General features: G+C 39.1%; 1 protein-coding gene across 1 annotated transcript; it reads left to right on the top strand.

The window, feature by feature from the left end:
• Window positions 1-8,381: 8,381 nt before the first annotated feature.
• LOC129722776 (coatomer subunit epsilon) lies at window positions 8,382-9,651 on the top strand. The gene is made up of 3 exons (XM_055676519.1): window positions 8,382-8,650; window positions 8,710-8,984; window positions 9,047-9,651. Exons 1-3 carry the CDS (start codon window positions 8,549-8,551, stop codon window positions 9,585-9,587), a joined length of 918 nt encoding a protein of 305 aa, XP_055532494.1. The 5' UTR covers window positions 8,382-8,548; the 3' UTR covers window positions 9,588-9,651.
• The last annotated feature ends 5,618 nt before the right edge of the window (window positions 9,652-15,269 follow it).

A 15,269-nucleotide genomic window follows, 5' to 3' on the forward strand; every position in this document is an offset into this window, starting at 1 on the left:
ACAGCAACGACGTTTACCCTTTTTCTAGTGAAAACAAAAAATTGAAGACATTTTTCTCTCATTTATTACGTTTAAGTTTCGAAACGGTTCTGTTCGTTAGTAACACGAAAACTTTACTTTGTCTGTTAAATTTTTAAATTATTTTCATCTGTTAATTTCATGTAATGTTATTCCAGTTTAGTTCAATTTTTGTTTCCTAAAAATGAGACAACATTGTAAATAAGTTAAGAAAATGAAAAGTGAACAAGTTTTAAAAGAGAGACATCATCTTGTTGAGTTGTAGTCATCGAAATTAATCTTAAAAATGTTAGATAATTTACAAAACAACTTAATTTAACTAAACAAAAAGCAAAATACCATTGTGTGACGTTGACCGCCATCTTTAATTTTATGTCATTTCATCTTTGTTTAAAAAAGTTAGTTTCACGAAAAACTGAATAAAAATCGTTAAAACAACCCACAGTTTTATCTCGACGATTTCAGAAGTGTTTTCCCTTTAGCTAGGCTTTCCGTTCGGATCGTGAAATGCTAGGGCTTCATATCCTATACCTACGTTATATAGTCGAATCGTTGTTCAAGCGTGCCAAAGTGCGAAGGCAATTCGGATCATTCTACGGAACGGGAGCTATCGCTTACGAGGATCGTTGTTCGGGAAAGAAATAAGGATAAATTGAGCGTTTTGGTTGTAAAAACCAATGGCTGGGTTAGAACAAAGAAAAGAATGTTTGTGTATACACAGTATACTGTTTTAAGTTATTTAATGAATTGATGGATCAATAAATGACTTTGGAAACGAGCGAAGGGTTTGATTATTGTACCGAAACTTCGAAACGGCTGGCGTGTTCAGGGAAACCTTACTTACTCACTTACTTTACTTTACTTACTTTGTTGGCCGACGGATCGTTTACTGGTCTAAGGCCGAACGAATTAGAGATATTCCACCGCGCACATCCACCGAGTTCAAGGTCTACCACGGAGTCAACGGCTTCTTCCTGATTCTCTGCTTAATATAGTTTTGGCGGCTCTCTCGTCAGGCATTTTGGTCACATGTCCAGCCCAATAAAGCCAGCTCCGCTGTATCACATTCACTATATCAGCATGTTTGTATACCTGGTACCTTCATGCATCTGCGCCATACTTTATCTTCCATTTCACCACCAAGTATTGATCGCAAAACTTGACGCTTAAAATACTCCGAGTACTCAGCCTCCTTCAGCGTCATGTTTCATGTCCGTGAAGGACATGAGGGAGGATCAGCGTCATATACAGCGCTAGTTTATTGCGAGTTTGCAAACTGCGGGACCCTAGCTAGTGACGCAGTCCGTAGAAGGCCCTGTTCGTAGCTACAACTCATTGTTTTACTTCGCGGCTCATATCATTGTCATATGTCACAAGCGTACCAAAAAAAAAAAAACGAATTCATCAACCACCTCAAATCGTTCCCAGCATTACACCTCCTCCTGTGTTGGTGGCTCCGTAGCTTGTTCGTCCCTCAAAATCCCAAATCCTGTTCTTGTTTTACTCCTCTCGCACTTCACCGTCTAAAATTGCCTGAAAGTACTCCTTCCACCTGGTTGCAACCGTCGGTTTGTCCGTAAGCAGGTTGCCGTCCTTGTCATTGCACAAAACCGGCACAGGGAAATTCCTGCTTCTAACTCTGTGGACTGATCTTTAGAAGCTCCGCACATCGTTTCTAGCAAAGTTGTCCTCTGCGCTGGCGAGCACTTGTTCGTCGTGCTCCTGCTTCATCCGACGGTGGACTCTATTTTCGGCAGTTCGTGTCTCCCTTCATCTCTTTTTGTTATGACGCGTAGCCACAGTGAGCATGCGGCTCCTGACACGGCTCTTCTCGTCCGTCGCTCTCTGGCAATTAGCCATTATGCTGTCTCCCACGCGTCGTACATACTACCTCTCTCGCCATAGTTTCAATGGCACTGTAAATATTACTCCACAGCTCCTTTATGTCTTTCACTCGTTCCTCCTGCTGTTCTGCGATCCGTTGATTCAGCTCTCTGGCGTATTTTTCCGCCACGCCATCAGCTTTCAACCGCTGTATGTTGAAACGCATCGTCCTCTCTGTGCGAGATTTCAGTTCAGCACGTTCTACAACCGTGCGCGGACCTTAAAAACGACGAGATAATGGTCAGAGCTAGGGGCTGTGCGTTTGCATCTTCTGTGACGACTTTTACGTCGCGTTTCGGGCACTTGTCATAGATTCGTTCCAAGTTTTCATAGAACACATCCCGAACTCACCGACATCCCGTTCCGCTACCTTGCCGCCACTATAGTAGATGTGGTACTTAAATGAAGAGCATGCAATAGGAAAACCGTTTAAACCGCTGTATTTTATCGAATATATGATTTAAATCACTTTATCGGATATATTATTCAATTCATCATAAACATTGAAAATTTTGCGTGAGAAAGTTTATTTTATTTGAAAATTGTAGTCGCCCAAACTTCATTTTTTATCTTTAAAACTGGACCGCTTTTGATTTTTTTCTTTGGGGGTTGTAGGTAGTTGAAAAATGAAAAACTAAAATATTTATGTTTTGCCTTTCTCCTAGAAAGGTATAAGCAATCACTGGAAAAACTAAAGGTATAAAAGTGCTCCAGAGGGTCGAATCTCGTATATCAATCGACTTAGTTCGACGAGCTGAGCATTTTCTGTATGTGTGTGTAACGTTCTCCCAATCTCACTCGATTTTCTCAGAGATGGCTGGAACGATTTTCATGAAACTAATTGCAAATGAAAGGTCCAGTTGCCCCATAGAACGCCATTGAATTTTATCGTAATCGGATTTTTAGTTTCGAGGTTATGTATCAAAATGTGAAAATCACAAAACTTGAATATCTCAGTAAAAACACAACCGATTTGAACAAAATTGGTATAAAAAAAAACGGGCTTGTTTTTTGGACCATTTGTAAATTAACTTTTTAGTGTTTGGGCATGTAGTTCAAAAGTTATGCAACGAAACGTGTTTCGAAGACTGTTTAATCTCACTCACTTTTCTCCGAGATGGCAAGACCGATTTTCACAAAATTAGCTCATATGGAAGGTCTAGTTGCCTCATAAGACCCTATTGAGTTTTATTGTAATTAGACTTTAACTTTGTCCGTTATGCATAATAATATGGAATCAGGCTATTAGAAGAAACATTATCCTAAGACTGCTTGAACTCAACCACTTTTCTCAGAGATGGCTGGACCGATTTTTTTCGAAATAAGTTGCAAATGAAAGGTCTAGTTGTCTCATAATACCCTATTAAATTTTATTATAATCGGACTGTAACGTTGTCTTTTATGTAACGAAACGTTAAAATCACGAAACTTCATTATCTCAGAAACTTCACAACCGATTGGAACAAAACAAGTATCAAATGAACATGCTGTCTTCAAAACCATCGATGATTTTTACAATGAATAAACATGTGGTCCAAAAGTTATAGATATAAATGTTTTTCGATGAGTTATTTTCATTCACTAATTCTTGCCTTTCTTCAAGGAAGGTATAACTATCACTGGCAAAACCGAAGGTATAAAACGGTCGAATCACTTGACTCAATTCCATGAGCTTAGCAATTTTTGCATGTGTGTGTATGTGCAAATTTTCAACCTCACTCGATTTTCTCAGAGATGACTGGACCGATTTTCCAAAAAATATTTTCAAATGAAAGGTCTAGTTGCCCCCAAAACCCTAATCAATTATATGGTAATCGGATTTACAGTTTATATGTTATGTATCAAAATCTGGAAATAACGAAAGTTCATTATCTCGGAACTACACGACCGATTTTAACGAAATCGGTTCTAAATCAACGGGCTACCTAAAACACCCCTTAAAATTCGAATTTCATAAAGATTGGACATGTGGTTTAAAAGTTATGGTAAGAAATGTGTTCTGGAGACTATTTAATCTTACTCATATTTCTCAGAGATGACTGAACCAATTTTCATAAAATCAGTTTCATATGGAAGGTCTAGTTGCGCCATAAAACTCTATTGATTTTTGCCTTTTTCCTAGAAAGGTATAGCAATCACTGCAAAAACCAAAGGTATAAAAGTGCTCCAAAGGGTCGAATATCGTATATCAATCGACTTAGTTCGACAAGCTGAGCGTTTTCTGTATGTGTGTGTGTATATGTGTGTGTATGTATGTATGTAACGCTCTCCCAATCTCACTCGATTTGCTCAGAGATGGCTAGACCGATTTTCATGAAACTAATAATGCAAATGAAAGTTCTAGTTGCCTCATAAGACTCTATTGAATTTTATTATAATCTTATCTGTTATGTATCAAAATGTAAAAATTATGAAACTTCATTATCTTAGAAAACAACCGAACAACCGATAAACGGGCAACCTAAAAAACCCTTAACTTTTGAATTTTATAAAGATTGGACTTGTAGTTCAAAAGCTATGGACAGAAGCGTGTTCTGGAGACTATTGAATCTCACTCATGTTTCTCAGAGATGGCTGGACCGATTTTCATAAAATCAGTGTCATATGGAAGGTCCAGTTGCCCCATCATATCCTATTCATTTTTTCTGCAATCGGACTACTGCTTTGCCTGTTGTGTTTAAAAATGTGAAATCCAGCTATGAAAAGAAAAAATATTCCGAAGACTACTTAAACTCACTCACTTTTCTCGGAGAATGTTGAATCGATTTCCACAAAATTAGTGTCAAATAAAAGGTCTAGCTTCCTCATAACACCCTATTGAATTTTACTGTAATCGGACTTTAACTTGGTCTGTAATGAATCAAAATGTGAAAATCACGAAACTTCATTATCTAAGAAGCTACACAACCGATTCGAACAATACTGATTTCAGATGAACGGGCTAGTTAAGGGTTAACTGACGAATTATTATGATTTTACACGTGGTTCAAAAGTTATGAAAAGCAAGTCATATTCGATATAGAAAAAAAATCTTACTATAAACAATCGAATCAAAATTTTATTTTAACGAATGATATATCAAGTCTACACATAATCGAGTCCATCCTATATATGAGTACAGTGACGATTCGATTATACCACGATCAAAAAAAAATTTTTCGCGTCATATATTTGAAACATATTTATTTCATCTTATTCGCATGTGTTAATGCACGTTCATATATGTTTTAAAAGTTCGGTATGGTGTCACTGCTACCAATGATTTGTTATTTTAGAGTGATAAATAAATCCAGCAAATATTATCAAGCGGTATTTTTTTCTAAAATGAAGTGTTCGTGTAAATCTATTTTAACGAATAATAAGTACGAATGAGACAGGCTTGGTCTGACCGCTAGGTGGATTAGTTTAGGTTCTTTTCCATAGCGTCGAACAATAATTTAGCACGTTTTACGTTTTTCCCCACTAATAATTTAATAATTTAATAGCTATTTTTTTCGATCCCAAAGCCCACCTAGTTTTCATCTGGAGCCAACCTAACTGCTGTCAAGACCAGTCCTATGGAAAGACGCCATCTTTTCATGACCCAAAAATAACATGTGACATTACGGTGGGTTCGAAATGAAAACGCAGCCAAAAATATGTTACATACAAACCCAGTGAAGTAGAAGAGACGCTCCTGAGGCCCGGTTAAAGCCCTGGGAGGGAGAAACGAATACTACACTCAAAACAGAGAACACACACATGCGTCGTTTTTTGATACCGTGCATGCGTCACAGCGAGAAGATAGTTCTTGCTGTAACGCATGCATGACTCAAACGAAGTTTTCAGCTAAGACAAGACGCGACAGCTGGTCACCGTTACATTCAACCAATTTGAACCGGCTGCTGATTGGCTGAATCCGATAACGCAATCGTCAAGTAGAAAATACAACGAGGTTACTTTTCACTGTAAAGCAGTGATGCTGGAGAGTCATAATTTAGCTATTAAAATTGTTCATAAATAATGATGCAAAAGTATGCAAGGTACATGATATTACCGAGTAATGTATTTCACTGTTATAACATTAAAAATGCATTGATTATTCTTTTTTTACTATTTCGGTTGAAGTCCAAGAAACTTAGGAAGAAAAAAATTGGGTTCCAAGAAACTTTGGAAGAGAAATTTGATAGTAGAAGTATGCTTTATTAAACATAAAATAATAAATAAAAATTAAGTATTATTCGCCAATATATTGCAATTTTAATTTGTCTTATTTTCATTGACCTGCAGAAGTTGTTAAAAATAATCATTCTGGCATCAACGGTATGGAACGTTCAAAGAAATTTCGAAGGGGATGACGGCCGTTACGAAAAGAAAAATAAGAAGCCAGCTGTCGCGTCTTGTCTTAGGTTTTTAGTAACATTAGGAATACTTAATGTGAAAAATTTGTCTGTAAAACAAAAAAAATCGAGTCCGTGTTTTTTCAATTTGCCGTTGTATGAAAGTTTCATCGGAGTTTTGAGTTTATATATATTTGCGTAGACTTTCTGAAAATGTGTACGAGAGCGTAACCTGTAAGGCAGATTTTCCGGGGTTTCATGCAGTTGCAAACATTTTACAATCCTACATCTCACTATTTTGTGAAACGAGAATTAAAATTCGACCGTGATGAAGTATGTGTTCGAACTTGTAACCAAAGCCTTGAATCCAGAAAAGCGCAGGTTTAATAATCGAGGTACGCTAACATGATTATTACCTAAACTCATGAAATTTATTATTTTACGTAATAATGAACCAAAATATTTTTTAAAATGACAATGAATACAAAAACTGTTTTCGATTAATAATTTTCCAAGCAACGCTATACCGCAGACAGACGTCCAAGCTGAGTTCCAAACTTGTGTAAAGTTTTCTGTAGTAGCAATTCGGTTGTCTTTACTACTTTTTACTAGAGATCCTCAGAGGGAGAGATAAGCGATGAAAAAAACCGCTAATTTGGCAACTAGGTTTCACATATCAGAGGTGCCAAGTTGCTTCTCAAAGCGCAATGTTCACTAACTTTTTTATTGGGCTCGTATAACTGATGGTGACGGTGGAAGTCCTGGGGAATAATAAAGTGCATCACAAAAACCGCGAAGGTATTAAATTTTATGTTTATGTTTAATTTTATATATTTTTTCATCATTATTCTGTAGACCATACGAAGGGTTTGTGAACCACCAGTTAAAAATCACTGAGATGAAGCAACTTTGGAGCATTCTTAATTCATGTTTTAGCAATAAAACATGAAAAACGCGTAAAAATAAATATATTTTTTATTGAACCTTATTGCAATACCTTTCAATGTGTTACCTTCCTTGTTCGTTTGGTTCGAATTTTGACATGTTCGTTTGGCTCACAACACTCTCTTCACATATCTCTCCCTCTGAGTATTGCTACTTTTTTCTCAAACTTTCATTGTTTTTATATATCATCGGAAAGAGTGCAATTTTCTGAGCAAAGCGTTATTTTTTGAAACTTCATGTCATTATTCTTCGATTTTTAAAAGAAGAATAAAAATTCGCTCTAAATCGCTACAATGACAATTGGTATATGGGCGAACTGTCATTGTAGCGCTTTCGAGCAGTTTTAAATCGTGATTTCAAAGCGAAGGACAACGATACAATTTTTTCAAATCACGTTTTACTTAAAAATTGCAGATCTTTCAGATGATATAAAAAAACTGATATAGCTAAACAACCAAATTACAATGAACAAAATAATATAATTCACAAAATGTCATAAAAAGTGATGAAATTAAAATCTTTTCGCGTTCTTCTTAAGCTGACCACGGAAAGGAACTGTTCTCTCCTTGGTGATATTATCATAGTTCGATGATAGGAGCAGCCAAATTGTGTTTTATTTGGACAGATAAACGATCCCTAACGAATATTTTGATGCATTGCACTTACGTAAATTTGCTTAGGAACATTGTTGAATTGACAAATGAAAATGCATTGGTGATATCTATTTATATCAAAATGTACCTATTTTACCGTTGGCTCAGTCGTTAAAAACACAATATAACATTCTTAAAACCACTAGAAAAAGCATAACATTCCTTGTTTTTGGACCTTCATATCAAAAAACCACTTTGGAATACTTAAATTCACTGAAAAGGGGAGAAATTTCACCTAGCCAAATAACATGCTTTTTACCACTTTTTAAAAGTGAAAACTATGCGCACTTCTAAGCCCCACAGTTAACAATTCCTTCGTGATACAATACAATAATTGATGCCATTGTTGGCCTCAGACTACGAAGGACACTGAGAGGTGAAGAAATACCAAAATAATGAAATTTGATTTTTGGCTTTATGACCTATGAGGGAACCACAGTGCAACGGTAAGTAAGCGGTTCTTGGAAAAGTGCTATTTTGCCCACCCCTGCTGCATAATGGGATTTTTGAACGCTCCCTTAGCTAGTTGTCACATAAGTGTCAAACAACTGACATCTCTGGTCAAACGGGGATTATTTTTGTTTGTGTTTCTCCGTCTGCGGCTGTTTCCACGTCACTTCTTAGATTTTTCCATAAAATTTGTTAATATTTCACTAAAAACCTGAGCGCATTGTAGTATTTCATCCAGGTGCTTATTCGTATATAGACTATTGTTAAGCTAGCTGCAGAATGAGTCGCCAATCGAACGAGGTCGACGAGTTGTTCGACGTTAAAAATTCCTTCTACATCGGCAACTACCAACATTGTATTAACGAGGCACAGAAGATTACTGTAAGTTTCAATTGAACGTATCAACAATAGTTTTCTAGTAATAAAAATGTTTTTGACAGAAACCTTCAATTGAGAAGGATACATACCTGTATCGAGCATATATTGCCCAGCGTAATTATCGAGTGGTGTTGGACGGAATTCGACCAAACAGCGACAATCCGCTACTTCCGTTGCGTTACTTGGCAGAATACTTGTCAGAAAAATCTCGTCGGGAGGCGATCGTCAGCCTGTTCGATGACAAGTTTAAAGGAGATATCAGTGAGTTGGACGTAACGTGGATCGTTGTTGGATCTATTATTTACTGTAATGAAAGAATCTATGAATCGGCTCTAAAGTAAGTTTAACTTGGCTTTGTCTTATAGACTTGAAAAAATGTGTTACATTTTGTTATTGTAGGATTTTGCAAGGTAATTTCAATCTGGAGTGTCTATCGTTGCAACTGCAATGTCTTCTGCACATGTCCCGAGTAGACTTAGCTAAACAGGTGTTACAAACCATGCAAGAAAAAGATGATGATGCAACGCTAACGCAACTGTCCCAGGCGTGGCTGAATATTCAACTGGGAGGAGAAAAGCTTCAAGATGCATTTTTCATTTTCCAGGATTTCTGCGATAAATTCTCTCCTTCGCTGCTCCTGCTGAACGGCCAAGCCGTTTGTTATATTGGTCAGCAAAAGTATGATGATGCTGAGAATGTTCTGTTGGAATGTTTAAACCGTGATCCAAATAATTACGATACGCTAATCAATCTTTTGCTGTTGTCCCAACAGAAGGAGAAAAACAACAGCCAATTCAATCGTTATCTGTCGCAGGTTTTGGATCAGCACAAGGATAGCGCTTTGTTGGCAACCTACAATAAGAAACAGGCAGAGTTTGATAGGCTCGTGCTTCAGTACGGACCCTCCAATAATAAGCCTGTTAGCGATATTGCCGCTTAAATTTTTTTAGCTGGTAAGCTGTATGTATTCCGAATTCATGGTAAAATAAAATAATCTACGGCAAGTTTGTTGTTTTTCTAACCTAGTACAAACGAAGCGGAAGATATTTGCATTGAAAAATGTAATTCTTTTTTACGCAAAAAATGCGTGCCGCGTAAAAAATCTGATTTTAAAATCCGCGAGCGAACGGACCTTTTTTTTTTTTTAAGGAGGGTTAGTAGCTTGATCATTTATAATAAATATTAGTAAATAATAAGTTTGTATGCCACAAATGGTGGCTTCTCAACACTGTTTGCCTTCGTCATCAGGACTTATCATTCGTAGGGATTTAAACCTACTTAACAAAAAAGGGAAATAAGCCTTCAACTAACAAATTAATTGCTAACTTAATGGCTATAAAGAGAGCTAACCGTAGCAATTGAGGAATGCAACGATTTTTTTCGAAAATAGTTAATAATTTTATTTGACATAGCTCCTAATGTTTCAACATCAGTAAGTCTATGTAATTCGAGTGTACCAAACCTCATTGGCTCAAAATTTTATTCGAAATCCTTTGAAGCCTTTTCTTCCTTGTTAAACAACAACTTGACCAGATCGGTGAAGCATAAAGCAATTCTGGTCTAAAAGTTTGATTGTAAATCAAAAGTTCATTCTTTAAACAAAGTTTAGAATTCCTGTTAATGAGAGGATATAATAATCTTGCATATTTGATGCAATTTGTTTGTATGTTCTCAATGTGCTCTTTGAAAATATTTTTTCTATCGTAAATCAGTACCAAGTACTTAACCTTGTCAGACCAATTTGAAATAACCCCATTCGTGATTTTTAGGGTGGCAATGACTGTATGCATAAAAATCATTATCGAATTTCAAAAACCGACCATGTACATTTTGTTCAATGGACTGAAAAATGATCTGTGTAAAATTTCAGCTGAATCGGACATGATCAAAGCGTTTGAGTTGGAATTTTTCGACCCACGAAATTTTACCAAGGGGGGAGTACATGAAATTGGGAAAATAGAAATTTTTTTTCGATGTCAAACGACTTAAAAATGTACAATCTGGTGTTATCTAAACAAAAGACAGACAGACAGACAGACAGACAGACAGACAGACAGACAGACAGACAGACAGACAGACAGACAGACAGACAGACAGACAGACAGACAGACAGACAGACAGACAGACAGACAGACAGACAGACAGACAGACAGACAGACAGACAGACAGACAGACAGACAGACAGACAGACAGACAGACAGACAGACAGACAGACAGACAGACAGACAGACAGACAGACAGACAGACAGACAGACAGACAGACAGACAGACAGACAGACAGACAGACAGACAGACAGACAGACAGACAGACAGACAGACAGACAGACAGACAGACAGACAGACAGACAGACAGACAGACAGACAGACAGACAGACAGACAGACAGACAGACAGACAGACAGACAGACAGACAGACAGACAGACAGACAGACAGACAGACAGACAGACAGACAGACAGACAGACAGACAGACAGACAGACAGACAGACAGACAGACAGACAGACAGACAGACAGACAGACAGACAGACAGACAGACAGACAGACAGACAGACAGACAGACAGACAGACAGACAGACAGACAGACAGACAGACAGACAGACAGACAGACAGACAGACAGACAGACAGACAGACAGACAGACAGACAGACAGACAGACAGACAGACAGACAGACAGACAGACAGACAGACAGACAGACAGACAGACAGACAGACAGACAGACAGACAGACAGACAGACAGACAGACAGACAGACAGACAGACAGACAGACAGACAGACAGACAGACAGACAGACAGACAGACAGACAGACAGACAGACAGACAGACAGACAGACAGACAGACAGACAGACAGACAGACAGACAGACAGACAGACAGACAGACAGACTGACAGACAGACTGACAGACAGACAGACAGACAGACAGACAGACAGACAGACAGACAGACAGACAGACAGACAGACAGACAGACAGACAGACAGACAGACAGACAGACAGACAGACAGACAGACAGACAGACAGACAGACAGACAGACAGACAGACAGACAGACAGACAGACAGACAGACAGACAGACAGACAGACAGACAGACAGACAGACAGACAGACAGACAGACAGACAGACAGACAGACAGACAGACAGACAGACAGACAGACAGACAGACAGACAGACAGACAGACAGACAGACAGACAGACAGACAGACAGACAGACAGACAGACAGACAGACAGACAGACAGACAGACAGACAGACAGACAGACAGACAGACAGACAGACAGACAGACAGACAGACAGACAGACAGACAGACAGACAGACAGACAGACAGACAGACAGACAGACAGACAGACAGACAGACAGACAGACAGACAGACAGACAGACAGACAGACAGACAGACAGACAGACAGACAGACAGACAGACAGACAGACAGACAGACAGACAGACAGACAGACAGACAGACAGACAGACAGACAGACAGACAGACAGACAGACAGACAGACAGACAGACAGACAGACAGACAGACAGACAGACAGACAGACAGACAGACAGACAGACAGACAGACAGACAGACAGACAGACAGACAGACAGACAGACAGACAGACAGACAGACAGACAGACAGACAGACAGACAGACAGACAGACAGACAGACAGACAGACAGACAGACAGACAGACAGACAGACAGACATGCCGGTTCCAACGACGCGGGTGAAAAAAATAAATAAATAAATTTTGGTGCATGTCCGCTACATCGGTCAAGTTATGTCGCGTGATGGGAGCTTTCCTCCGTCTCTTTGGAACACTGATCGTAGTTCGGCCGACGGGCACTTCTACAGGGGAAGCTTCTGTGTTTGCGCGGAGTGGTAAATTGCGGCGATCATCAGCTGCAAGTCACTCAAATAATGTTGCAGAAGAGGCTTCGGAAAAGCCGTAGAATCTAGGGGTAAGCGAAATGTCTACTCCTAAGTCTAGAGGCAGTAACCCTGAGGGCGAGCAGCAAGACCTGCAAATATGTATGACCTGGAGTAGGGATAATGAAACGGAAATGGAGGAACTCTACGAATTCATCACCACGTAATCAGGTCTTTAGTGACTGGGTTGAAGACAGGTATGCTAGCTTTAAAGCGGGAACTATAAACCTGGCTTGCCCCCTTAAAGACGCCCTCCGGATGACTTAGGAAATGGAGCGTTGTTTTAGATGTATGGGTTTTGAGAGCCCTGACAGATCTAAACTGTGCAGGAAATGCATATTAACTGTTGTGGTAGTCGGCAACAGAAATAGGATGTGAAGCTGCAATTATTGCAGAGCCATATCGATTAACTCGCAAAAACGACAAGTGGGTGACGGATGGAGCGACAATGGCCGCAACTTACGCTATGGGCAAATTCCCTCTCGAAGAAGTGATCTCATGCTCATAAGAAGGCTTTGTGATTGCCAAAATCAACGGCATCACCGAGCTGCTATGCACCACCGAGATGGACCTTGGAGCAGTTTCAACAAATGTTAGATGATCTAACGGTGATAGTTATCGAGCGAAAACCAGTTAGAGCGAAAACCAGTTATTATCTGCGGAGACATCTACGCTTGGGCCCTGGAGTGAGGTAGCAGCTGTACTAACGCGAGAGGGTGAAGTTTGCTAGAAGCTTTGGCGAAGCTAGAAGTTTCACTATGTAATGAAGGTGCCGTAAGCACTTTTCGTAAAGATGGACGGGAATCTATTATCGACGTCACCTTCTGAAGCCCGTCGCTAAGGGCAAATATGAATTGGAGAGTGTGTGAGGAGTCACCAGGTGTGTGTGAGGAGTCACAGCGATCACCAGGCGATTTGGCACTGCATCAGTCAACAGAACCCTGTAACAGTACAGAGAAAAAAATCTTGCGAACGAAAGGGGATAACGAAGGCTTTTGATAAATACCTTTTTGTTGAGGCTCTGCGTATGGCGGGCCGTTTTTCCAAAATGCGGATAAGCTGACGAATGTATTGGCTAGGGCGAGCGATGCAGTCGTGCCCAGAAACAGGAGACGAGAAACAAACGCCGGCCAGTTTATTGGTGGAACGAGCAACTTAACATCCTCCGAGCTAGTTGTCTCCGGGCCAGGAGACGCGTCCAGAGGGCAAATATCGCAGCAGACCGAGAGGAGCGCCAAAGGGCGTTCCGGCGGCAAAGGCTGCATTTTAACAAGAAATAAAGCTAAGCAAAATGAACAGCTACAAAGAACTGTGTCGGTACGCTGATGCCAACCCTTGAGGTGAAGCGTACTGTATCATGATGTCAAAGGTCAAAGGGCTAATGACAGTTATGAAAACGATCGTTGAGGAATTCGATACTTTATGTATATTCGTGGAGAAGAAAAATAGAACAAGTCAACCAATTCAGTACAGTGAATTCACTACTTGTCCATGGTTCATCCGTTGAAATATCAGCATGCAATATTTCAACTGATTTTAATTTTTTGCAGGTTTGTGAGCTTTTGGTTTTTGTTTTATTTTTTTTTTTAAACTTACGCTTTGGGTTTACAATTTACTGAAATTCTAATATAATGATAAAAGCTTTGACTCACATGTAGCGTTTCTCTTACATAAATAAAATGCAAGTAATTTCGTTTTTCATTAATTTTATCCATTTTTTCTGATGACTTTTGTTGCATTCTTTCCGTTCTAACTTTTTTCACGATTGAGGGTACTGCAAAAAACTCGTTGCTGTGCCGAAGAAATAGTCGTGTAATTTACCGAGTTTTACCTGTTTCATCATAATGACAGTTTCTTATTAGTAGCATCATTAGCTTGGTTCATTATTTTTATGCAGCCAGCCCTTGCTTGCATCCTTTGCCCACAAATCACACAATGTCTGAATTTTCCTGTCGTATTCAACCTTCAACCAAGTTCGCGGTTGCAAAACAGGCTGCATCGCATTGCGATCACCTGCAACTGCATTGAGTAGAAAAGCTGCAAAAAAAGGCATTGTGTAACAAGTTCTCCTCTCCCTAGAGAACAGGAACAGTCATTATCATGAGAACTACGTAAAAAGAAGCACTGGTTGCCTTCTTCCGTTGGCAAAGTACATCAGCGAAACATGTTTTTATTTCAAATAGACATTCTTTGGGATATTCAAAGACTGCTCTCTTTGGGATGTTTGGGTCAAAACAATGCAACGGTGAAAGCCAGAGAATAAAGAATATGGTATTTCAATGGTTAAAAATTGTCATCATCTTAATATTCATTCTCTACCTACCTGAAACTGAAATGTATGTCATTGTTATTTGTTGTGAAAGAAATGGCTTTATTAAGGTTGGTTTCACACACAGATGCATCCGTAAAAGCTTGTAAAGGCTCTTTGCATGGTAAGTTATATTTAGGTTTACACCTCAGTATCTTCCATACCTGTATATCTCAAGAACAATTCAACGAAGAAAAACCATAAGTATCTATGTCGTTGTTTGGGGAGAAAAAAAATCTCATCACCATTTCCTGTGCCGTATGCTGTACTCTTCATAAATGTTAGCATGATGGAAAGCGTCATCTTACCTCTTCATCTCAACAATCCAGAGGTACTTTTCATCCCATCACATCTACTATAGTTACCGTGTTTTTAGTCACCAAATCAGGGCCGTTAGCACATATTTT

This window comes from Wyeomyia smithii, chromosome 2 (genome assembly GCF_029784165.1).
Source record: "Wyeomyia smithii strain HCP4-BCI-WySm-NY-G18 chromosome 2, ASM2978416v1, whole genome shotgun sequence".
NCBI classification, from domain to species: Eukaryota; Metazoa; Arthropoda; class Insecta; order Diptera; family Culicidae; genus Wyeomyia; species Wyeomyia smithii.